The sequence below is a fragment of the Nyctereutes procyonoides genome, unplaced genomic scaffold (genome assembly GCF_905146905.1).
Source record: "Nyctereutes procyonoides isolate TBG_1078 unplaced genomic scaffold, NYPRO_anot_genome, whole genome shotgun sequence".
NCBI classification, from domain to species: domain Eukaryota; kingdom Metazoa; phylum Chordata; class Mammalia; order Carnivora; family Canidae; genus Nyctereutes; species Nyctereutes procyonoides.
This window is the reverse complement of record NW_026575030.1, coordinates 3,673,296-3,700,213: the sequence shown is the minus strand read 5'-3', so window position 1 is coordinate 3,700,213 and position 26,918 is coordinate 3,673,296. Positions and strand designations below refer to the sequence as shown.

General features: G+C 36.9%; 1 protein-coding gene across 1 annotated transcript in view; it reads right to left on the bottom strand.

Moving 5' to 3' along the window:
* Positions 1–26,458, bottom strand: part of ACTR3 (actin related protein 3) — a 58,757-nt gene extending 32,299 nt beyond the window's left edge. Inside the window, exons 1-3 of the mRNA XM_055316546.1 lie at positions 26,193–26,458; positions 3,906–3,961; positions 95–219 (exon numbers count right to left, since the gene is read on the bottom strand). Coding sequence (XP_055172521.1) covers positions 95–219; positions 3,906–3,961; positions 26,193–26,236 — 225 coding nt within the window. The 5' untranslated portion in view covers positions 26,237–26,458. The remainder of the gene's footprint in view (positions 1–94; positions 220–3,905; positions 3,962–26,192) is intronic.
* Positions 26,459–26,918: the final 460 nt, after the last annotated feature.

Sequence of the window (26,918 nt, the reverse complement as noted above, 5' to 3'; positions counted from 1 at the left end):
TAGGCCTGTAACTGAGTAAAATTCCAGATGGCAACACCATTGAACAAGCTGATTTTTAAAAGAAAATATATTTATACAAATCATAAAAACATACCTTTGTTGCATATGTAGGTTTTTCTATTGCTTCATCACCAATAAAGAAGTCTAGGTCATCAACACCTTTCATCACCCGCCTTTGAGCTTGATCACCCACTTTTGCGGACTCCTTAATAGCAATACCTTAAAAGTAAGTTATTTATACATATCAAAGTTTGCTTTTTTTAAATGAGATAAATATTTTAACTTAGATTTCTTTCATTAAAAAGTACTATTAAAACATGATCTAACATAAATTGTTAAAGTAAATCACAAAGGTAATTTACGAAACTGATGACAAAACTTGCTTTAACACAGTGAAATCTCAACTTCCATTCAGAGACAAAGGCTTCAAGTGTAAAAAGCCAAAAAAAGAAATACTGCTGTGGTAATGTTTCAATTATATTTTTTAAAACTATGTAAGATCTATTTTGATTTGAGTAAAATTACAATCCACCAAGTCATATATGCTTGATGGACAATCAGAAAGAAAAAACTGAAAACACTAACAAATGAAAATAGGAAAACTGGAAGAAGAATTTTTTTTTTAAAAGCTTTCTTCCTATTTGCACTATTATGGACTGGCAATTTAAAAATAACACTGGCATATGGTTCTGTCAAACTTTAATCACACATACAAAGGCAAATTTCAAATCACTTAGGTAAAACCCACAATCCCCTTAATTAATTTTAGAAACCCAACACAGTTTTTTTTAAGATTGATTATTTATTTATTCATTCATTCATTCATTCATTCATGAGAGAGACACACAGAGGGAGAAGCATGTTCCCTGCAGGGAGCCCAATGTGAGTCTCAATCCCAGGACCCTGAGCCCAATGTGAGTCTCAATCCCAGGACCCTGGGATCACGTCTTAAGCCAAGGCAGACACTCAATCACTGAGCCACCCAGGCATCCCAAACCAGAACAGTTCTTAACCTAAAACTTGCTATATGTTTTTTAGGTTATAAATTTCTGAATGTGTAGAGTGAAGCAGTCATTCATGCAAAATAATTACCTGCATGCACTTAAGTTGATCTAGCATTCAACTGTTACACTTTCACTTAATTATATCCTAAATAAGATAGTTAGAAAATACTGAAGGAATGACATTCTAAATCCAATCTACTCCTTCAAAATGTTAGAAAGCTTTTCTGGTAATTTATTCGTAATGAACATATACACCCAGATGGCTCACTATACCTTTCCTGAAAAATAAAGATGTATGCAAATAACCTTGAACCACATAAACAAGCTTTTCAAATCAAGTATCTGTGCTTATCAGTGGCAATCAACTGTATCTGCTGATTCTAAACACTGGACTTGCAGCATTAAGATTGGTTGAAAAACTCCAAAATCAAAACTCTTCTTTCAGTAGACAAATGTATTTTTTAACATGATGCAACTTCTCCTAAGACAATGATAACTAAAATTGCATATTTTGGCAAAGAGATGAAAATAGAGACTAGATACAAGGGTGATGTGCTCCTAAGCTTCAAAAGATCAAGATTTTATGGGTCTCCAACAAAGACAACACAGCCACTTAAGAACATAAAACATCAGTAATCTCATGAAATACATGTTTAATCACAACATAACACTTTATAATAGATTATAAATCATGAAATAACAAAAGCAGCATTTTATGGGTTGAATTTTCTCCCCCAAAGGTATGATGGAAGCCCTAACCCCAGTACCTCAGAATCTGACCTTATTTGGAAATAGGGTCTTTGAATTAAAATGAGATTATTAGGGTGGGCCCTCATCCATGATGACTGTTGTCCTTATAAAAAAACGAAATCTTGACTCAGCCACATAGAGAAGCCAATGTAAAGACAGAGAAAAGATAGCCACATGACTGGGACGATGCATACACAAGTACAGTAACACCAAGCATTGTCGGCAAACATCAGAAGCTAGGAGAGGAAGGAAGGTTTCTCCTCTAGAGCTGTGAGCAAGATCATGGCTCTGCTGACACCTGATTTTGAATTTCTAGCCACCAGAACTTTAAGTTTCTAATGTTTTAAGTCACCTAGTTTTTGGCTTTTATTATGATGGCCTTAGGAAACTAACATATACATTAGGGTCTAACACTAAACTCAAATGTAACCAAAGTCAACTATAGGTCCACAAGAGTACTTCCATATTAGTCAGCAAAAAAGCCAGTATTTGTCACCAAATTCTTAAAATAAACATCAATATATTCATACATAAATGTGGGAGAAAAGTAAAACAAAACAAAACAGCACACCTGTCCTTCAGAATGGAAAACAAAGCATGCATAAATAAAACATAAGGACAAAAGTATCATCAAACTAAGACCACTATCATCACATGAATGAGCTATTTCATCAGTATCACCTAAAATCTAGTCTATGAATTAGATTTAGGTAGTAGCTTAAATTCTTTTTTCCTCTTCTTTTTAAATTGAAGTATAATGGACATAAAATGTCATATTAGTTTCATATATATAATGTACTCATTCGACAATTCTACACATTATTCAACATTCACCATGGTAAACACCTGATCTGTCACTGTACAATGCTTTCACATGATTACTGACTATATTCCCTATGCTGTACTTTTCATCTCCATGACTTACTTATTTTATAACTGAAAGTTTGTACCACTTGGTAGTAGCCTAAGTTCTACATCAATTCATAATTAAGTATACCAAAAGCGTATCAGAAGTATAAAGTCCAACGGGTTACTGGAGAGTTAAACTTTTTTAAAAATACATACACATGTGTATATGTGTGTGTGTATATAAACAAAAGCTCTCCTTTTAAATACAATTTTGACCGTGTATTTCTACTTCATGTTTAATTTTGTTCTTGCTGTATTGATACAAAATCACTGGCCTACTCATGTCCAACAAGTGTCCATTAGAGACTAAGGATCTGCAGTTTTGGACAAGCTTAATAATTTCTAACTGGTTCTCAACTTCACTGACTTGAAACCTAAGCTGTTCTCACTACTTTGCATGTTTATTTTCCCACTTTCTTATTTTCATTAATTAAGAAGAACACAATACACAAAAATACTCAGTTGCATAACTACTGTGTAAAAATGGTGACACTAAGAATCAGCATCACTGAGCAATGGCTCCAAAAGTTTTTCATCCACTATGTTCAAGCCTTCACACAGCAGGACAAGCAGAAGTTTTGCCATATAACATACAAAAGGTAAACCACTTGAAAGTTGAAAGTACAGAAGTATGTCCATCAAGAACCAGACGCATAATCCATGCTAACAAATGAGAACACTAATAAACCAAGTGTGAGAATATTTTTTAAAAACTACTAACTACTGAAAGTCAATGGTCAGCCTCAAGGGTAGTCAACCACAATAGGACAAAATAAAAACAGTGAAAGTCTAAGTTACAAGACATTAAAAAACAGCTGAAGTCAACCTCTCCAAAATGAGATGCCATCCTTATTTTGAAACATGGACTCTCATCAGGGTTGTCAATAAGCTCAGGCCTGGCAAATGGTAATCATGTCCACACATTAAAGAATACTCTTAATAGGTGTGTGATGGAGAATGCACTACTTAATAATTATATCCGCACACTGTTTGTTAACAGCAGTATCCTCAGCAGAAAACTGTTTAATTATCAGCTCATTTATTTTTGTCTTTAAAAAGAGACATTTGGTAAATTTGATAAAACAGCTAAAATGAATGTTGACAGGTGTGGAAATGAGGTCACACTCAGCAAACTGTTTTTAAAACATAAAGTCTCATACAGTGTCAGAAACAATTATCTTTTTACTTTATTACAAAAATGATATTTAAATCAGCTTATTTGTGACTTAAAAGAATACTTACAGGAAGGGATGATAAACTGTGGTTCTGTGTTTCCAGCATATCCTAGTTTTGTATATCTACAAAACAAAAAGGAAAATTTTACGGATTTCCCGAGTATCTTAGCAATTATGAATTTATTTCTCACATTTCCATTTGCTATGAAGATTCCACTGTGAGTAAATATACAAAATCCCATAGCTCAATGCATTTAAACTTCCCGACTTTCCGAAGTCATACCAAAATTATACCCAAAGCTTTTTTTTTTTGGTTTTAAGATTTATTTATTTACTCATGAAAGACAGAGAGAGAGAAGCAGAGACACAGGCAGAAGGATAAGTAGACCCCCTGCAAGGAGCCCAATGCAGGACTCCAGTCCCAAATCCTGGGATCACACCCTGAGCCAAAGGCATAGGCTCAAGTGCTGAGCCACCCAGCAGTCCCTACCCACAGCTTTTAACAAGAAATTCCACTTCTAGAAACTGATCCTGCAGGAAAATTCACTCATATGTGAAATAACATAACAAAACTATTTGCTACAATCTTACTTATAACAGCAAGAGACTTAAAGTAACTTAATAAAAATGAAATGAGAAACCAAATATGCTAAATTTATACTGTTGTATGATGTAGCTATTAAAAAGATTGAAAAAACTCTTTATGGACTAATGCAGAACTATCTCCAAAGTGTGTTAACTGAACAAAGTAAGGAACAGAACAATGTTTCAAGTATGCTATATTTGTACAAAAGTAAGGGAGAGGGATAAGGACATATAAAATATATTTGACTGTACAGGCACAGAGCATCTCTGGAAGAATATAAAGCTATCAGTAATTCTGCTTGTCTCCAGGGAGGGAACTAGGTAGGTGACAGGAAGGGGTAACAAGGAGTTTTTTTATTGCTTATTTTTTCATACTATTTGAATGAATTACTACTATTCAAAATAAGTAATTTTTAAAGGTTTTGCCACAGTGGATTCAGCCTCTATTCTTACAAAAACAAAATAATGGCAACAATGATGATCAGGAACTATAAAAGCTAATAAGCTTTTTAGTTTAAGTTCCATGTTGTGGGCTGCATAGAAGATAGGTGGACTTTTTCTATGGCTATGCATGAAAACCTATTAAATATGAGCAGGCTTTAAAGAGAAAGTAACAACATTTTATATTATTCCATATTCAAACTCACTGCTAAACAGCAGGCAAGTGAACTGCTGTGAAATTCTTAGATTCTAATAATATCTGCAAATTTTTTACTAATTAAAAAGCTCTCTTTAGGAGATATTTTAGTCCCAAAACTAAGTCCAAAAACTAAGAATGCCAAATATGCTAAATTGTTAAAAAATAAGGAGAAAACATAAACAGATCCAAATGTGATATGCTCTGACTAAACCTCTTCCAAGATTCCCCACTGCCCACATTTAAAAAATAAACAAACAAAACTTTGCAAGGAATACAAAAGAGCTCCTTTAATATTTGGCTTCTGACCACCCTTCCAAGACGCCTTGACACACTACAGGAGTCTCCCTAACCATAGAACTGCTCACAGTTTCTGGACAGACCAACTCATTTCATGCCAGGAGCCAATATTAACACTGTTAATATTAACACTGTTCCAACTACAGAAGATGTTCTCCTCTCAGTGCTGAATGCATTACCCACTCTGAAAAATTCAAGTATCAATGTCTCTATATGAAAATTTTTTTTAACCTTCCAACAGTATACCTTGGAACTGACACATCTTATTACAACAAAGACTTAAAAAGCAAGACAATCTAAAACTGAGCCACATCACCCTAAAAGTCTACTCTCTAACACTTACTGGAAGGATGAATACCTAATTATTTCATCTAATCCCTCCACTTTTTTTTTTTTACCATTAGTCACCATAGCAGTTCAAGTCATTATACACAATACCTAACAGAACAGAATGCCTTACTTCTAATTCTATGACCCCTACAAATAGAATAATCTCTCGAAAAATCACTGCCTAACTCAGAAATCTTGAAATGAAGCTGTACTGCCTACAAGATTAAGTACAAACTTGTTCCCATTTCTATAAAATGATTCGTTGTTAGTAGTTCCTAAAGTCCCTTTCAGATAAAATATATATATCTATATATATTATTCTTATGCCTTCAGCTGAATATTAAGGTACTTCACAATAAGCCCCAATTAAAGTTTTTTTTCCAATTAAAGTTTTTAAGTGTCTTCCATCATTTGCTTCCATGAACTCAGCTCAAAGCACAATGCACTTATTACTCACTTTCCTCTAAATGACTTGCAATTTCCCCATCACATGTTATCTGTGCTTACACTGCACCCTCTCAAAAAGCTCTCACCACAACTTAGAGGACTCCTCCATGAAGTCCTTCCTGATCATTTTAACTATTTGTCATTCAATAAACTCTGTTTCAACAACCACTCTATACAAGCCTGTGGTTATTTTCATGCACATACACACCATCTCCCAAATATGGCAGTCAGATATTTGAAGTAGAAACCGTATTACAGTAGAAATCCCCTCAATGAAACCTCCATTTATCAAGTTCACCGGATTAATCAATACTCCATTCCTGATCAAAATCAAATTTCCTAGGTAGAGCATATTCAGCAAACACTTACTTCCAGAACAAACACCAAAATTAGAATCTAATGAATACAGAACAGTCATATCATAATCAAAACAAATGTGCTTTTCCCAAAAGACAAAAATAACTACCTAGAGTATATCGATTACATGGATATACCACAACATTTAATCATTTCTACTATAAATATAGTAGAAATAGCCAAACAAATTTCTAATTTTGGGAGGGAAACAGCCAAATATATTTACCAATGTTCTACTGCCCTGGATTTAAAATTTAATTAAGATTTGGAGCATTTAGGTGGCTCAGTCAGTTGAGCAGCTGCCTTCAGGTCAGGTCATGATCCCAATGTACTGGGATTAAGTCCCACATGGGGGTGGGGGGTGTACCTGCTTCGCAGGGAGCCAACTTATCCCAATATCTATCTATCTATCTATCTATCTATCTATCTATCTATCTATCTATATCTGTCAAATACACAAAATCTTTAAAGAAAATTTAAAAATTAAAAAGTTTTTTAAAAATAAAATTTAAATAAGATCTCAAAGAAACAAAATCATCTGGATACACTGGATACAAACTGCTAATCTGTAGTATTTGATGATTTTCCAATTTTAAGAACTATGAAGGGAAATGTCCCACTTTACTGACCCTTAAAAATGGTGGTTAGCCTCTAAAAATTAACTTGGCTCCTAGCTTGAAGAGAAATGCTTGTGGTATAGTATAGAATACAATCTTAAAAAAAGAGAACGTCCTATCCTAAAATCTAGAAATGATTTCTTGAGTTGGATTAAACTCAAAAAAAGTCACACTTTCTCTAGTGGAGTGAGAACCAAATGATAATAAAGGATATGACTCTTCAAAATCATTCTCTTGGGGTGCCTGGGTGGCTCAGTCAGTTAAGGGCCCGACTCTTGGTTTCATCTCAGGTCATGATATTATGGTCAAGGGATCAAGTCCCACGCTGGGCTCTGTGTTCAGCAGGGAGTCTGCTTGAAGATTCTCTCTCCCTCTCTGCCCCCACCCTCACGTGTGCATGCTCTCTCTCTAAAAATAAGTAAATCTTTAAAACCACTCTCTTATACTATTAGCAAACTTTAAAAACTGTTTTTTAAAACTGAGCTTTGAAAATACTCAAAAAAATTAACAAAATCAAAGTTCAGAAAGTATACAGAAAAAAGTAACAAAAATTTTAGAAAATAAGGACTACAGAACTCTGAAACTTAAAAAAGATATGTAATGTTCATATAAAAAACATTTTAATGTTTCTATGTGAGCAGAGAAGTATTTACACAGGGAAAGGAGGAGAGATGAGAGATATAGAGTCTAGGAAGACCTAAAGAAACTATTGAGCTGAGTTATAGGAAGAGCTAAAACAGTACATTAAACGCACACAAAAAATGGTAATTCTGAAGAACATGTAAGAATAAACAGGAAAAGATTTGGGTATAGCTATAAGAGATTTGCTTATATTAAACTTCACTTAAACTTTCTTTATATAAGAATAACGACAAATGATTAGTAAAGACATTAAGTACTAAATTTGTTTAAAACCTTCAAATTAAAGTTTTTCAAATATAAAGTAGCTTCCATTAACCTAACTTAATTCTGTCAGATTTTACACCTGAAATGGCTAATTTGATTAATACAATTTTATAGTGCAGTCTCAAAATTCTTGATAGTTATCACAGAGAAGAAGTTGTACAAGTAGATGACAGAAGAGTTTCACTTTTTCTGACTTAACTCCTTTTTCTCAATTAGTTGGCATTTGATAACTTGAACTCTATAACTTAAGGATGTGTTCATTGTATTTAAACTAAAAGTTCTTGTTTTCATTGACACACACAAATTCAGGTTTTATAATAATGCAAATAGATTTCAAATCAATCTTTTTCTTTTTTTTTTTTTTTAATTTTTTTTTTATTTATTTATTTATGATAGTCACACAGAGAGAGAGAAAGAGAGAGAGGCAGAGACACAGGCAGAGGGAGAAGCAGGCTCCATGCACCGGGAGCCCGACATGGGATTTGATCCTGGGCCTCCAGGATCGCGCCCTGGGCCAAAGGCAGGCGCTAAACCGCTGCGCCACCCAGGGATCCCCAATCTAACTTTTTCATACTAAGACTTTCTTAAACTATACATACAAAACAAAACAAAACAAAACAAACAAACAAACAAAAAAAACCATACATACAAGTTCCAGTTCAGGAAAATGAAAAAGTTCTTAAGATGGAGGTGATAGTTGTAATACAACGTGAATACAATTATGCCATTAAGCTGTATACCTAACAATGTTCTTATGTTGTGTATATTTTATCACAATTTTTTAAAAAACTAAGCTGTAGCTACCTGGAAAAATTCAACTGGGTATATATCATATATGGTAAAGTAATATAAATCTAAATGCATCAAAGATTAAAAAGGAAGAAATGTTAAACATAAACTTTATAACCCTGGAGTAGAAGAGGCTTTCTAACTATAATTTAAAATCCAGACATTAAACACTGAAGAAGATATTTCAACTATGTAAAAATTAAAAACTTCTTCACAAAAACATACCAAAGTAGCCAAAAGCAAAAAAACTGTCTTGTTCTCAAAGATAAAGAATTAGTCCCCCTAATATATATATATATATATATATATATGATACCCAAATGGCGATGATAAGGAGAATAGGGAAATAAAGAGAAAAAGGAAGGAAGAAAAGAGAAGGAAAAGACAAAAGACAGTAGCCATTTGAAGAAAGAAATAAAAATGGCTATAAATGAAAAGGTGCTTAACTTCTCGGGGTTACAAAAAATACAGATTAAAAGTACATGGAGGTAATATTCATAACGCTCACAGTTGGAATGCAAAATGATACTTATTTTGGAAAACGCTCAAACATCACTTACCATATGACCCAGCAATTCTACTTCTAGGTACATATCCAAAAATAAAAAAATAGAAACATATGTCCACATAAAGATGTGTGCACATTTGTTCAAAACAGCATTATTCATAATGGCCCAAAACTGTGAGCAAAACATGTTCATCAACAAGAAAATAAACAAGGGTGATATATTCACATAAACCAAAATTATTCCACACATGAAAAATTTTTAAATGTAAACCATTCTCCAAGGAAAATTATTCAACAAAAGACAAAATGACCCAAATATTATAATTATCATAGAATGGAAAGCACCTTTATCACAATGAAATAAAGAAAAGTGCACTTGTAATGACTAATAACATAATAAACATCACCAGAAACTCTAAAACTATATAAAGAACAAATGAAATTCTAAAACCAAACAATGCAATATCAGATATAAAAAAACTAAATGGATGAACTAAACAACATTACACAGGTAACAGCAGAAATACTCAGTGAACCTGAAGACAGATCAGTAGAAATTATCTAATCTGAAAAAAGAGGAGGGAAAACAAAACCAAGAGACATGAAGAAAAACTTTTTATGTCAATCGTAAACAGAAATTTACATTTATATGTAAAATAAAAATAAAAATTATACATCAAGAACAATTCTATTGCACAATGCTAGAACATGAATACATTTTTTTCTTCTGGAAGGTGACAAAAGAAACAATAAATTGTGACTGTCTCCATATAGCAAAATGAAGAAAAGGGAAAATTTTGTTTTCTAAATTTATACTATTCTGTCTTAAATGATCTAACCATACACGTTACTTTAGGTAAAAGAATTTTTGAATAACATTTTCCCATTATTAAAATTTTAATAAGTAACACGGAAAAAATACTAATATAAACTTCCCAGCATGCCTATATCCCCTAACCACCTAGTTGCCATCCCAAGAGTAAATCACTTACATATACCAGAGATAATTCATGCATCAACATGCATATGTATTAGTCTGATTTAAAACATGTCACTGAGTTATCTGGGCAGTCGAATTATGAATCTACTTAACTTCTTTATACTTCCCTATGTTTAAAAAGAAAGTATCATTTTCTAAATAGTTTTTAGAAAGCCATCATAAAATGAAAAAGGCAAAGCTATCCTACCTAAGGTTTATGAAACTCATAAGCACAATACAGTATTTTGGAAAACTAAAGCAAAATTTTCCTTTGTGACCCAAGGCACCACTATACAGTACTATACAGGGAGGAAAACCTTCCCTGCACAATGCAGCAATGAAAAAACTCTCCAATGCTGATTTTGGCCAGCAAGGATGGAAAGGGAATCAGAAATGGCTTAGAGAAGGGAACATAGTAGAGAATTCAAAAAGCACTTTTGAAGTTATCAAAGACTTGGTGACTAAGAAGAACAGTAGTGGAAATATAATAAAGTTACAAGACAGTAAACACCTGCACTGGGAGAAATGAATGGCAAAAAACAAATGAGATTTATGTAAGAAATGGTTGGTCTATCATGGTCCTAACTGCCTCTAGGGTAGGTGAAAGTAGATTTAGGAATAGTTATCAGTAACACACTCTCACTCTTAAAAAGTAATGAAACAAATATGATAAAATGTTAGCAGACAATAATTCTGATAAATTAGGACTATCTATTCCATGATTCATTTTACTTTTCTAAAAGGAAAGAATTCTTTTAAGGAAAGAATGTTTTCAAGTAGTAAAACCAGTTATGCTAGTTAAAAACATTAGCATCCCTTATGTTGAATATTATTTTTAACTCTGCTGGATATTTTTTTAATTCTGCGAATTCAAGTTTTACTTATTAAAAGCATGTAGTTGACGGAGTACTTTTACTCAATATAATGGCTCATTATTTCTTTTTGTTTTGAGGAACATCTCATAGCAAAAAGTTACTTGAATATTCCCATACATTACTGATACTGAAACACTAAATAGGAACAAAATCTTTAAAAAAAAAAAAATACAGTTCAAAATGAACTGGAATAAAAAGCTACAAAAAAATCATTCTAGAAAAGAACATATATTGAAATTATTACAGTAAATACGGTTAATAACCCTACAGCCTATGTAAGGGATAAACAGCACTAGAATTTTAACTTTCCATATTTCCACAATCTTAAACTATGGTTTAATGGATATGTAAGACCCTCAAACTTTAGGATGGAAAGAACCTTAATAATCTAGTCCAATCCATTTTTGAAAATTTCTTGGCATTCACAACTGCTAAAGCTTAAAGAATTCTACCTCAATATGACCAACTTCCACCTTTACTGCATCATCAAAGTATAGATTAAGCCTAATTATCAAATTTTAAATGGAAATGGAATTTGTAAACTTCCACTAAAAATGGAAGTTTACAAATGAATCCCACTGTTTAATAACTTCTACAACACCGCAATTTTCAGCTTAGGTACAGTTTTCTTTGTACTTCTAGCGTTAGAAACTTTTAGAATAATACCGTGGCGAATTCACAGAGAATATTGGCTATAAAGATAATTAGCAATTATTTGAAGAGCATTTCCAATGCTCTTCTTGTTAAAGTCAGTGTTTAAAGTGACACAAAAAAACTACTAAAACTGTTGTGTGGAAGAAACTGGACTCCTTTGTGTCAATAGAAATGACATTCTCCCAGTCCTTTTAGGTCTAAATCTTAAAAGCTAACTCCTTTTCACTAATGGGGAAGAAAGAATATGGACCTTTAGAATCAAAAAGTCATGAGTGAAATATTTGTTCCACCATTTACTAAAAATGATCAGAGACTTCATTCCTAATTCATAAGGAATAAAACTGACTTCACAAGACTGTTACTAGGATTAAGAAAAGATAACAGTAGATGACACTAAGTATTCAGTAAACCCCTTCAGCCCAAGGCCATTTGCCATTATCCAGGAGCCAGCCTCCTTTTACTTCTCTACCCATCCCTATAATTATTCTTTCAAAGACTCAGGTTTTCCCAACCTCTTTGCTAGTAGAGGAGTCTTACTATCCATCACCTGAAGATGTAGATTTCCATTTATATGAAATGACCACAACAACCAAATCCATAAAGACAGGAAGTCAATTAGTAGCTCTCAGGGCTGAAGGCAAGGAGAATGGAGCACTGTTAGTGGGTATGAGATTCTTTTGAGGTTGATGAAAATATTCTACAGTTGATTGTGGAGATGGTTGCATGAACTTGCAAATTATACACTTTAAAAAGGAAATTTTACAGTATGTGAATCATCTCAATAGACCTGCTTTAAGACAGAATAAAACACAAAACTCAGACTTATACTACGTTTAATTTTTATGAATCTCCTACTTAATGATCTACACAACGTACTGCTAATCAAATCAATTCTAAATGAGTGTTTCCCATCTAAAATCCTTCCAAAATAACACAAGATATAAATTAATAAAATTAACTACCTGCTGTCCCACAGCTCTAATAGGGTCAATTCCAAGTAGGGCAATCTCCTAACTGGTAGCCTTCCTCAAATATTTTTAAATTCCTGCCTGACTTCCCTTCATCAATAAAATATTTATTGAGCATTATTAAATACTATGCATAAGGCCGTAACTTGGAGAGAGTGAACAAAAAAGACATCTTGCCATCATAAAGCTTCCAATTTAGCTTCCGTTAACAAAGTTTCCCTTCTCTGCCATCTATCATATCCTACTTATGCTTTTCCAAGAGTCTGAACAAGTTCAGCTCCTTCATAAATCATCCTCCAAATACAACAGCCTTTATTTATCTCCCAAATTAAATACTAATATGCCATCTTTAATTACTTCACATAGTTTCATCTCTGGAACTAAATTGTGAGCCTAAACAATAAAATATGCCATAGCTTTCTGTATATACCACAGGATTCAGCATAGAACTGAGAATTCAAACAGTGAACTAATAAGTAGTTGATTACTTGCAGTACCTTTTTATAGTCATTTTAACTATAGCTGCCATTGTTACTGTATGTCAATTATTTTGCTATGTGCTTTACATTATCCCTAATTGTTAACAAAACCATGCAAAACAGATGTTTACATTTTAGAAAACAGCACCTCACAGAAGAAACCACTGCAAAGAAATACTGAAGCTAGATATAAACTCAAGTTAATCTATCAGCTTGCAAAGTCAAGGTCTTTTGTACTTTACCGTCTCCTTTAAAAATAAGTAGGGTTTTTTGTTTGTTTGTTTGTTTGTTACAAAACAATGTTTATTTAGAAGCAGGAGTGCTGTCCAGTATACAGTACAAACTCCGGGGATCAACAAGCCTGGGAACTGCGGCCCCCCCAGGGAGGGTCTCCTTCGGGGTCAGAGCTGCCCTGGGAGAGTGGCGAGGCCTGAGGTCGTCCCGGGGCGGCCCACCAGGGGGCAGACACGCTCCACCGCCTCGGAGGCCGGGGGCAGGGGCGGGGCAGGGCCCGGGGCAGCGGGACATCGGACTCCAAGGGAATCCTGGTTTCTGGGAAGCTCTTTCTCTTCATGGTACTGGCTGGACTCGCCTACCGTCCAGGAGCTCAGATTCAAGTCCAGCCCCGAGTCCAGTGGAATTTTCAACAAGAGATCCAAGTACCCGGGACCCGGCTGGCTTGTCCAGGAGCACCCCACCCCACCCCACCCCCATCTCTTCCAGAATTCGGTCAAGGCCGCACAAGTCCATCCGTCTATCTGTGCTCTGCAGGACTCCGGGTGCGTGTCTGGGGGAAGCCGGCTGACCCTTTAACGGGAAACTACTACTTATTCCAAAACAAACCAGAGAAAACACTAACAGTATAGTTTATCATGCTAGTTATGTGATCTGTGGCAAGTAATTTACACTCTGTGTCAGTTTCATTTATAAAAGACAATAACCGTAGCCACCTCACACAATTCAGGTATCCAATGAACACATGTAAAGCAATTAGAACAGTGCCTGGCACACAGTATGCACTATATAACTGTGGGTTATTATTTTTATCATCATAAATTACCATAATGAGGTCACCAAATATACTTCCTACTCTCATAAACTTGGTTTATGATAGATTATGGCTTCATACTACCTACAACATAAATACCAAAGTAGTACAGAATTCAAGGACTTTCAGACCTCCATAATCCAGCTCCAACATATCTTTTTAATTCAACTCAAGAAGGATTTACTGAGCACCTATCATACATCAGACACTTTCACTTTTTTATATCATATCAAACATTTGACTACTTTTCTATACCATATTAAACATTACTATTTCCTTGTTCCATAAAAACCTAACATATCCAAATTTAACCTATACTTTTCCACCTCATTTTGTTTCCTCCCACTGTTCTCTGACCTGGTATACTAGTCTTATTTCTGCCTATTAATTCTTGAGTCATCCTTAAAGAGCTAATTCAGTTATTATCTCTACCAGGAAGCCTTTTTTCATCATCCCAGGTGAAATTAAGTTTTCCTTCACCTATCGTTCCAAAGAGTTTCATTTATACCTGCCAGAGCATTTACCATATTGTGATTATTATGTACATGTGATCTTTCTAAAGGCAAGCACCATTTCCTAATCACCCTTATATTCCCCACAACAAAAATATCAAAAGTACGCATTCCCACAGATGCCTACTAGAGTTACTGAAAAACAATTTTTCCAACTACCAACAAAAGAGATGCAAAAGCTACTCCTTGCCTACTACCTTTTGGTTAATAACTAAATATAGACAGTCCATCACCTTCTGAAAAAGAGGGAAAAAATGAGTGCAGCTCAAATTCTGGTTTACTGTGAAAAAAAAAAAAAAAGCTTAAAGAAATAGCCTATCGTATCACTGCATTTATCAAGTAGGTCCTACTTTCCAAATATTACATAATCCCAAAATTACTAGACTGTTAATGCCTCTGTTCAAATGAAAAATCCCATACTATTCACACCATCATTAATTACTCCTTTAAAAAACTGTTCTTAATTCACACATTTAGATTGAACATTATGTGGAACTCACAGGGTTTTTGCACTTTTGGAAAAGAATGTGTTAATTCAAACAACTAGCTATTAAAGAAAGATCAAGCAGTTATCAAAACAAATTAAGGAATTAAAGGTGACATAAAGAAAAATGGGCAACATACTCGCCCACCCTCATCCTTCTTCTGACAGTGGACATTAACTTTTTCTGCCAGATCAAATTCCCACTCCCACTCTGATGAAAATCTACCAAGGATTAAGTCTTTGCAGGACACAAAAACCTTACATCCCTTTATAGAAGGAGGGACCTGATACTGATACATTCTACTCCTGCCATCTCCTACATATGACATGATTTATATCTAACCAATCCGAGCTCAGGTCAGATTTTTGAATCCTGACTAACTACAAGACAAAGATATATTTCAGAACTCATATTGCTACCATCTAGTTGCAGCATCCTGCAGACTTCCTACAACATGACTTTGAAAGCAGACTGTTGCTGCCTGGTCTCTCCTTTTCTCCGCTTTTTTCTGGAGCCTGGTTCTCCAGCCTTCCCATCAATTTTGTGATCACACCATATTCTTTCTTTTTTATTTTTAAAGATTTTATTTATTTATTCACGAGAGACAGAGAGAGAGAGAGAGAGAGGCAGAGACACAGGCAGAGGGAGAAGCAGGCTTCATGCAGGGAGCCTGACATGGGACTCGATCCCAGGTCTCCAGGATCACACCCTGGGCTGCCAGGCGGCACTTAAACCACTGCACCACCCGGGCTTCCCCACACCATATTCTTTCGATAATTACTTTTTTGGTTCATATTAGTTATTTTTGTTGTTTGCATCCAAAATTTCTCACTTACATAACCACAAAATACATTTCTCTGGCTTCTACTTCTAATAGAATCTTCCTATCAATTTAAAATTGTTTCACTATGAAACAAAGTTTTGTTTTGCTTTTAAAATAACTTTCCTGACAAGGCAACCTGAAACAGGTAAAGCAGGCCCCTTTGAAATGCATTTTGGAAGCACTAAAATTCTCAACTAGTCTATTATCTGAATAACAATTTAATCAAGAAAAGAAAAAAAAAGGTCTCTTTGCGACTTCCGCCCTTTTTGATTAGTATGAAGCAAAATTTTAAATACTCTGAAACAGAAAACATGAGCTTCTAAAACTGTGTCCTTTTTAGATAAAATGCATCAAAATTCATCCTATACTCTAGAGATAACAATCTGTTTAATTCTATTTTAGAAAAAAAAAAAACTACTTTCTGGTAACCCGTGTGTTTGGGTTCTCAACTATTTTCAGACTCAAATACCAAATATTAAGTACTCAGCCTTAATAAAAAAATTTTTTATATTCCATTTTCTAAGTTCAAGTATTTCATTTCTGTGTCTTATGCAGGCATTAATGACAAGTAACTTTCATAATGCATCAATTATTCATCTTTAAACTGGAGCTTCAGAAATACGTATATCTTTATTCTGAAGCTATTTGTAATTAAACATCATGTCCTTAATTAAGCTATCTTGAATTAGCCAGCAACTGACAGCTTTATCACGTTTGCTATAATGCCTATCCTTGCAATATTCAGTTAATAAATATTCTATAGAATAAATAATTCTATGTCGATTAACTTGCTTATGTTTGGAGTTAATCAAATCAATGAGTTGCTCACTAAGACCTCCCTATATATCTCATATTTGTAATAAAACTTAACATTTCTAATAAGATATTTTTTAATGTTTAAATTTGAATACACTTCAAAAATTCAGTTAACCATTTAACCACTGATATAGAGTATATCCCAATTGAGGGCAGTGTAACAGTGGTCTCTGGGATCAAACTGCCTAAGGGCTCAGATGCTAGCTCTACTACTTGACTGTAGCCACTATACTTGAGCAAGTTACTTAAGTTCTCTATACCTCAATCTTCTCGCCTTTATTTTTTTGTGTGTGTATTTTTTTAATTGGAGTTCGATCTGCCAACATATAGTGTAACACCCAATGCTCATCCCATGTTTAAAACAGTTATTATATCACAGTACCTACACTTCATAGGGTTTCTGAAAGGGTTATAATTAATCATCTCAAAAACATACCTCCTTAAAGGGCTTTGAAAGGCTGATTTGTACACATCCCACATAATGTCTTTAACTGAAATAAAAAAAAAAGTATTTTTCTAAGATTTAAGTGCCTGAAACAATAAAAAAGCTTATTTCCTTAAAAAAAAAAAAAAGCATTCATTTTGGGGCATCTGAGTGGCTCAGCGGTTGAACATCTGCCTTTGGCTCAGGTCATGATTTAGGGATCATGAGATCAAGTACAGCATCAGGCTCCCTGCAGGGAGCCTGCTTCTCCCTCTGCCTGTGTCTCCACTTCTCTCTGTGTCTCTCATATAGAAAATAAAATAAAAAGTATTCATTTTATGGAAATAGTTTCTGAACCTGTGTTAAAATGTTACGATGGGAAACAAAATTAGTTTTGCATCTGTGCCATCTAGTATACACTTTTATTACAACAAAAACACTAAAGATTTCTGAAACATGTATTGCACCAGGCCTCAAACTACAAAAATTATACTGTTATTTCAACTGGTAAGAAGAAACTTCAACTACTGTTAAGTCATAAATGTGAACTCTTAAGAAAATGTAAGAGAATTCAACAATGCTATCAATTGATAACTAGGAGCCTTGAAAAACATTTCTCAACTCTGGACCAGTCTCATTTATAAAGCGTGAGTGAAGTTATTTCTCAAAATGTTTTTCATCTCCGTAAGTCTATGTGAGTTATTAGGCATTTCCCTTAATTCACTGAGGTTTCATATATATACATATATATATATATATACACACACACACACACACACACACATATACACACACACACTTATGAATAGCATATATATACACTTATGAATAGCATATATATATACACACACACACACACATATGCGCTATTTTGGTGGTCTTGAAGTAACTAAACTTAAAAATGCTTAAAGAAAAACACACCATACTTAAATATACTAAGCTCTATGACTTTAAGTAAGCAAACAATTGAGTTTTATCATAGACCAATACTAAAAACATAGTTTATAATTTTATACAGTTTCAAAACCAACCCTAAACTATAAGGCATTTTGCACCCTAATTCCCCATTTGAGACTTTAAATGTCCTTGTAGCAACCCCTCATTCACACTAAGTACTGTAACTGAGAAAGTCTTAAAGATATCCTTCTCAAGGCAATTGCAGTTTCACAATGGGCAAGGCTTAAAGGAGAGAATATTTAAAGATGTAATGTTCAGCATCAGAACACAGATGAAGAAAATACTCTTGTGAGGTATGTTAGGGGTAGAAAAGAGTTAGGAAAATATGCCAGCCCACACAAATTCAAAGTTGTTCCTTTCCTGATTAGAAGGAGTACGTAAGAGTGACTCGAGTTTAAAAGTCAATAGTTTGGAAAGGTTTTGAAAAAAAATCTTGAAAGAAAAATTAGTAAAATTCCACAAAATGGTCCTTTGGAAAAAGGACATAATTTGTTTTTTTTTTTTTCTGGTATTAATCAATTATTGAGATATCTCTTATATACTGTATGATATAAAGGTCTACATAAAGATATAAAACCACCAGCAGACAAAGTAGTATTAGTCACTATCCTATTTTGGAGAACCAAATTTAAAACATTAATCCAATAACATCACCTTATCTTGTACTGTTACCTAATAATACATGAATTTATAAGTGCTTGGTAAACTAAAAAGCATATTAATGTAGTGTTATTATTACTGAACTGCTTTGCTCTTGCCTCTTCTTTATGCCTGTGGCTATTATAGATCAGTCATGTCATTAAAGAGCCTACAAATGCCAACAGAATTACAGATGAATATCCAAATGCCTTTATTACAGGGGAATTTTGTTTCAGAAAACAAACTGCTAGAAGGTACATTTTAACCAATCCACAGTCCTGCTCCTACTCCAATCATTCAGCTGTTTTCACTTGTTGAAGGTGGGGGAGCACAACGTATAACGGAGAACACTGGAGGGAAATTTAGCCCTATGTTGAGCTGAAGTCTCCTCCTAAGGATTCTACCTCTTAAAAAGTGGGATGAAACAGAAGCCTGGCTGTCAGCACAGCTGATCATTCATCATTTCAAGCCTGCGCGCCCACTCATTCTTCTCATTATGATGCTCAAGAAGCTAGATTACATATTTAAGACTTTTAAAAGAAACATTAATATTCAATCTTTTCTCTCTTTTTATCATTTTATTAGTTTCAATTTGTAAATTGTAATGATGACTGCCACATCTCCACCTTCATTTCTAAAGTTCCTGTATCTTTAACTTCTTCTAGAATATTTCCAATTATGATCATCATCCAAATTCAATAACAAATTCAAATAATAATTTTACTTAGCTTCTTAAAACCAAACTCAAAATCTTAAAATCTTCACTGATGACTACAATCCACCCCAATCAATTGTCAAGCCCTAGCTATACCTCCATCTCTCAAATAAGCAAAAACATTTTGACTGTGCAAAGAACTGCATTAAGCCAAGCACTGAATAAGCATAAGACACTGTGTTCCTTTCCTTAAAAAATTTCAATTCAATAAAAGAGAGCTGATAATGGTAATAATAACTATGATGTATCAAGTTCTTACTATGTGTCAACCACTGTGACTAACCATTTTCATGCATTATCTCAAAAAACAACAAAAAAAATCCCACCCATAAGGTAGATACTATTATCCCCAAATTAAACATGGGAAAAATGTGACCTGCAGAGTTTGAAGTGTACAAAGTCATACAGCTAGAAAAGCCTGAACACAAAAACAGCTATAACCACAAATAAAATACTACTGCAGAAGTACAAACAAAAAAGAGGCAACCTTTCCCAAATATATCTCTTCTGCTCTATTCCTACAGCCAATATCCTATTTCAGAATTTCTGCAAAGCTGATGCTGAGACAGCTGTTTAAAAATCATCTAGGAAGACCATTTAAATGAATATTCCTAGGCCCAATCCTTCAGATTCTGAGTCACTGGGTATGGGGTGTTTCCCAGGCAGTTTTTTTTAAGCCATACCCCTAACTCTTGTTCCATCTTCATTTGCCAGCTCATTCAACAAAGACGTGAATTCATATCATGTGTCAACCCCCATAACTTCATCCCAAATACCTTCTCTACATCTGATCCAACTGCATTCCATTCTGCAAATATTCTAAAAGCCCTGACAACATTTAACTCCTCTTGTAAAGGATTTTTATTTCTTATCAAGTAAAATATTTTGAATCAAAGCTCTGCCGACACACAATGAATACCTGGTACAGAAAGTGCACAATAAATGTTAGTTCCCCTTCACATTACATAATCAAGATTTGCATTATGTTATTATGTGGTCCTCAACTCAAAGGGAAGGAAGTGGTGCAACATATGCTAATAGGGCTAAACACAAGAAACAGCTACTCTCCCCTTTCTGCTGTATATGCTTTCCTTCCCCTATATATCCAAATCCTTAAAAGGAGAGCACATATCCTACCTTCACTACAACTTCCTTGGCTCTTCCTGACCACAATAATCTTACTATCTACAGAACTATTACTACCATAAAAGTAAATATTTTGGGGTGCCTGAATGGCTCAGTCAGGCATCTGCCTTAGGCTCCCTCAGCAGGGAAACTCCTTCTCCCTCTCCTGATCCCCCTGCTTGTGTGCTCTCTCCCTCTCTCTCTCTCTCTCTGTCAAATAAACAAATAAATTCTTAAAAAAATGTATCTTAAGATTTAAGTGCAGAATCTTACCATCCTAATTTTTAAAAATAATTTTTAGCTCTTATCTCATTAAGAGATAAGATTTTCGAGAGCATATTCTATTACATATTTTCATTATAATTCTGAGAGCGTCTAACCTGCTAAGTATATTGTTAGCTTTAGGGATCCCTGGGTGGCGCAGCGGTTTGGCGCCTGCCTTTGGCCCAGGGCGCGATCCTGGAGACCCCGGATCGAATCCCACGTCGGGCTCCCAGTGCATGGAGCCTGCTTCTCCCTCTGCCTGTGTCTCTGCCTCTCTCTCTCTCTCTGTGACTATCATAAATAAATAAAAATTAAAAAAAAAATATGATTTATTGTTAGCTTTAAGCTGACTTGGCAATACCACTTTTTCTACCTTTGCAAGTAATCGTTAAGTAATATTCACTAATACTGCATTCTCCCTTTACAACATAAATGAACTCTCTCAAAAAAATCTAAATGATTCAAAACTGTCAAAGGCTCATCCTCTGTGTAAGGAGATTATTATATAGAGGAGGGTCTCTAACACATTTGCTACAATATCTTGGGCAAGTAGTTTAATTTCTCTAAACCCTAAACTTTTCTGTTCATAAAAGAGGTAATTCTCAGGTTGATGTGAAAAGTAAATGAGATAATGAGATAATATAAAGCATATAGCACTGGGCCTGACGCGTAATTCTTAATAAATATTAGCTTTTAGCATTTCCTGATAAACAAAACCTAGAGAGTAAATTTTTTCTAGACGTTCAATTTAAGCAAAGTGACAAGGAAATAAGCTAGGAATTCACATATCCACTAAATACACACACACACACACACATATATGCACACACACGGACACATACATATATATACTATGATATATAGAGATACATATCACATAAAAAAGATATGCACAGGAATCGTTTCTCTAATTCATTAAATCAAATGCCTAAGACTAGGATTTATAATATTTTAAGTAAGAAGAGAATTAACTTTGCTAATAAAAATAAAGCAACATGCATAGTTCTGATAAGGGGCTCAGGAGTTTCCACAGTGTATTATAAAGAACACAGGGCTTCAACACAGAAAAGCTTAAGTCCAAATAGCAACTCTTATCACTTGCTAACTATATGCCATTAAAAAAAGTGTTTCTCTAATCCTGTTTCCTCACTTGTAAAATAAGGTAAAAATAACTGTCACAAAACTAAGTAACATACATAAAATCCTGGCCAGCAGGCCCTCCACTAGTGGAGCTTTCCATTCTGTACTTAAAAATAAATTTCTGAACTGTGTTTTACAATTAGGCTGAAAGTTCATTAGAATATATATATATATATAATATATATATATATATTATACACACACACACACACACACACACACATATATATAACCCAAAGTCAGTATTTCAACACAAAATGTGCATGCAGGGAAAGAGACCAGTGGGAGAGGAAAGGAGGAAGATTGTAAAGTAAGAAACTGACTTCTCAACAGAAGACTGCTGTTATACTTACTTCACACAGCATATAAAACATGACCCATGAAGGAATAAGAATTTCAGTGTTTTTTGGTAATAAGATACTGTGAATGCTTCTGCTCTTGAAGATGGCTTGGAGAAATATGTTATTATCAAATATCATGTACAGAATTCATATAGGAAATATGAACTTCCCACTTATCCCCCCCCCACCACCCACTCAGTTCTTCCTCATTGGTTCTCAGGGAAGATTGGTTCTCAAATTATCTGGACTAATTGCTAGAATGTGGCCACAGTATGAATTATATAAACTCCTCATCCACTGACTCCAACAAAATATTTATGCTTACATTTTAAAATTACGCTAAGAAACCTGAGTCAGTTACGGAAATTCACTCTGAGTATATCTAGACACCAACACACAGCTCTACAATAAGGTCATATTAACTTCTGCTATCATAATGGAAATAATTTACCAAAGCAGAACGGATCAGGTAGAAAAGACATAAAGGGGAAAAGGAAATGTCACAATGTAAAGTTCTGTAATCAAGCTGAGGCACAAAAAAAAAAAAGTGTGTAAGGAGTTAGTTCCTTCACTTGAACGTTGAAGAAATGAGTGAAAATATGTGAAAAATAATTTAGGATCCTCTAAAACTTTCCAAGTGTTACAATGTTATAAGAATGCTTAAAAAAAAAAAAAAAGAATGCTTAAAAAAAAAAAGTTTCCCTCACCAAGGTAGCAGATTGGAGGTCTGTAATTTAGTTCTTAAGCAACCAGCAAGCTCTACAATGAGAATCTCTACCCAAATTTTCTTCTACAGTACTGCTCCAATGCAGACAAAAAGTGTGTAGATATTATATCAATGCGAAAGAAACAGTTCTTTCTAAATTCTTATTAAAAGGAGTTATTTTCTTATACGATCTGAGCTTAGGTGATTATCTTATGTTGAGATAAAGGATCATTGCTGCAGGATCTCTAACTTTAAGCCTGGGGATTAAGCTTCATGTTTCCTAAGGCTTACAGCTTTTCTTGTGGGAGAACACCAAGTTTCATAGCCGACCACTTTTTCCAGTCATCTTTTTCCTAACTTATATAATGAAATGGAATGATTATCCAGATTCAGGTTATAACTCTTCATTTATATTAAGTGGGTAATTGTAATTACAGACCAAATAGATGAATGCATTCTCTAAAGCACAAAGGGACACGCAAATTATAGGTGAACAATTTGCATCTGGGGACCACAGTACTCTGAAACATAAAACTCCCATGAAGGCCTTACTTAAATATGCTTATCGCAGGCCCAATCTCAATGAGCCATCCTCTATGTGCTAATAAAGCTGCAGGTATAACTTTCCAGGAGTTGCATTAGATAGCCACCACAAAGGACCAAGAAACCTTTAGAAGACCAAAATAAATGGAGCTCTGACAGATGGTAAAAAAAGGTGGGAGACAATGGGGACTCCTAATCAGTTCCATTTAAACCATGAGTGCCCATTAACCACCTCACCTTGTGAAGTAAAACTAATGCAATAAGGTAAAATATAGTAACGTAATAATTGAAATACTAAAACAAAAATAATCCTAAATGTAGACTGAAGCCCTTGGGTATCTCCCGGTCACTCAGCCTGTCTTTTAAATTCAGGGTTGCCCTAGCAGGAGGAGGTCAGCTAAGGACAGTCAACCTCAATGATTAATACCCGAAAACTAATTCAAAAATAACCAGAATTTATTTCAAAAGGGGAAAAATGGAGAAAAAGTAACATTCTACTTGTTACCATTAGCACAATTATCTACACTAATTTAATTAACCCGATAATTTCTAAAGTATAAAATATTAATTATATAACAGTATTTTTCACTTTAAGAAAACACACTTGGACACCTGGGTGGCTCAGTGGTTGAGCGCCTGCCTTCAGCGCAGGGCGTGATCCTGGGGTCCCAGATCAAGTCCCATGTCAGGCTCCCTGCATGGAGCATGCTTCTCCCTCTGCGTGTGTCTCTCCCTCTCTGTGTATCTCTTATGAATAAATAAATAAAACAAACAAACAAACAAAAAAACCACACTTGAAAATTCCTTCTCACTCAGGACAAATCTAATTTTAAAACTGACCTTAAGCATGAAACTACTCATCAATTGGATCGGGGGGGGGGGGGGAACCTGAGTCAAGAAAATTAGGATTAAAAAAAAAAAACAATAACTTTAATAAGCTGTCCATCAAAACAATACATTTAGAAGTTCCAAGGCTAAAAGTAAGCTGGTATTTCCCAAAGGAGAATGTTAATAAATCGGCTGTTTCCACATGCATGGCTGGGATTTTTGAAACTGTTACACTAACAAAGTCGTGAGTATGAAGATTAGAGCTTTAAAAAAAAAAAATAGAGCCGTTTTACGGGGAATAAATGGAATGAGGGGCATACACAATCCTTGATGCAACGAAGGTCGGCTGGATGATAGAAGGCAGGGAGAAAGGGCTGACGCTCTACCTCTCATAACCGACTCCCCCTCACTGTATCATTCTGCGAATTAGGAATGAAACAATGTATCAGCACAGGACGGACGGACGGACACACACACACACACACACACACCCTCCCAGCACTGCAAGGTAAATTAGTCGTTCCACGTTAAAGTACAGACTATTTTCTATGAAAACAACAGTGTGCCAAAATCCCAAAACGCCTATTCATGCACTTCAACGCCGTTCTACAGGTCTACACGCTACCCTGCGGACTGGGAACCCCCCGAAAAGCAAGCGCACCCCGCGGCCCCACGCCCTCCGCGGCCCCTCCCGGCGAGCGCGCGCGGCCTCAAGGACTTTCCTAGGTGCTTCCCTGCTTCCTCCCCCCCTTCCCGGAAAACACTCGCAGGTCTGTGTTCAAGTCCCTACAAACTGATGACCAGGGCCCGTAATTCAATCCATTTGAAATATGCTCAATCCTAAAAGTTCTAATACGAGGTGTTCAGGTTGGAAATGAAAAACTACCTTATAAGGGTATAAAGGGCTGAAAGCAGGAAGCGGCTTTGAGAAAACTAAGGAAGTTGCGGCGCGCTTGCTCACTAGGGGACTTTTTTTTTTCCCTCTCTCTTTTTTTTTTTTTTTTTTTTTTGAGGCAAGACGAGTTAACACATGACATCCTTCTCTCTCAAATTAAAATGTGCCCGTGGCTCACCGGTGCGAGCGCAGGAGGCGGGGAAGCCCGGGGGTCGGACGAGGGGGCGCGCAGCCCGCCCGGTGGAAGCCGCGGCCCCGGCTCGCAGGTTCGGCGCCCGGGCGCCCCCTTCCCCGCCCACGGCCCGAGCCGCGCGGGGTCCCCGCGCCCCGGAGCACCCGCCCGGCGTCCCCCGCCCCGTCCACTCGGCCCCGGCGCGCCGGCAGCAGGAGGCGCCGAGGGGCCGAGGCTGAGCGCCGGGCCCCGCAGCGCCCACCCGCCCGCGGCTCCGGGGGGACCTCCGGGGGGACCCCCGCCGGGACCCCCGCGCCCGCGCCCGCCCCCGCCCCCGCGGGTGACGCCCGGCCGCACCGCGGCCCCGGCCCCGCGCCCCACCCCCGGCAGCCCGGCAGCCCGACGGCCGCACCCCGCCGCGGCGCATCCCCGCGCCCGCACCCTCGCCGCCATCTTCCCACCTCCGCCTCAGTTTCCCCACCCTCCTTACCCCGTGCCACAGTCCACCACACAGGCCGGCAGCCGTCCCGCCATCTTCCTCCTCGCCTGCCGCCGCCGCCGCCGCCGCCGCCGCCGCCGCCGTCTGCTCCGTGCGGATTGGGGCCGGAGCTATCTGACCATCCACCGCCGGGCCGCCCTCTCCGTCCGGGGGGAGCCGGGAAGCCGAGGCAGCAGCGAGCGAGCAGCAGGCTCGGTCAGCGGCTACCACTTCCGCAACCCGGGCGGGCAGGCAGTCCCCGCCCTGCCCCGCCGCGGCCTCCTCCCCCTCTCTCTCTCCCCTCCTCCTCCCTCCGGCCCCCACCCTACAACTTCTTCCCCCCGCGCCGCCTGGCCCCGGGAAGCCAAGATGGCCGCCGGTGCCGCCGCCCCGGCCAGGCCAGGCCCAGGCCGCCAGCGCTCCCCCTTCCGGCTCCGAGCGGGAGGGGCGAGGGAGCATGCGCAGTGACGTGCCCCCGCCGGCCGCGGCGCCCGTCCCGACGTGAGCCGAGTCCGCTCCGGGCTTTCCCGGACGGGAGGGGCGGGAGGGGCGGGGCGGGGCGGGGCGGGGCGGCCGGCGCGAGCGCCCGGGTCTCCTGGAGCTGCGGGAGCGCGGTAGTTGCCGTGACTCCTGCGCTCGCCACCTGGCACCTGCCCCCCGCAGCCCCCAGCATCTTCTCCGGGGCCCCGGGGAAGACTGGCCCGATAGAAAACGTCCTCAGCGGCACGACACATTCTC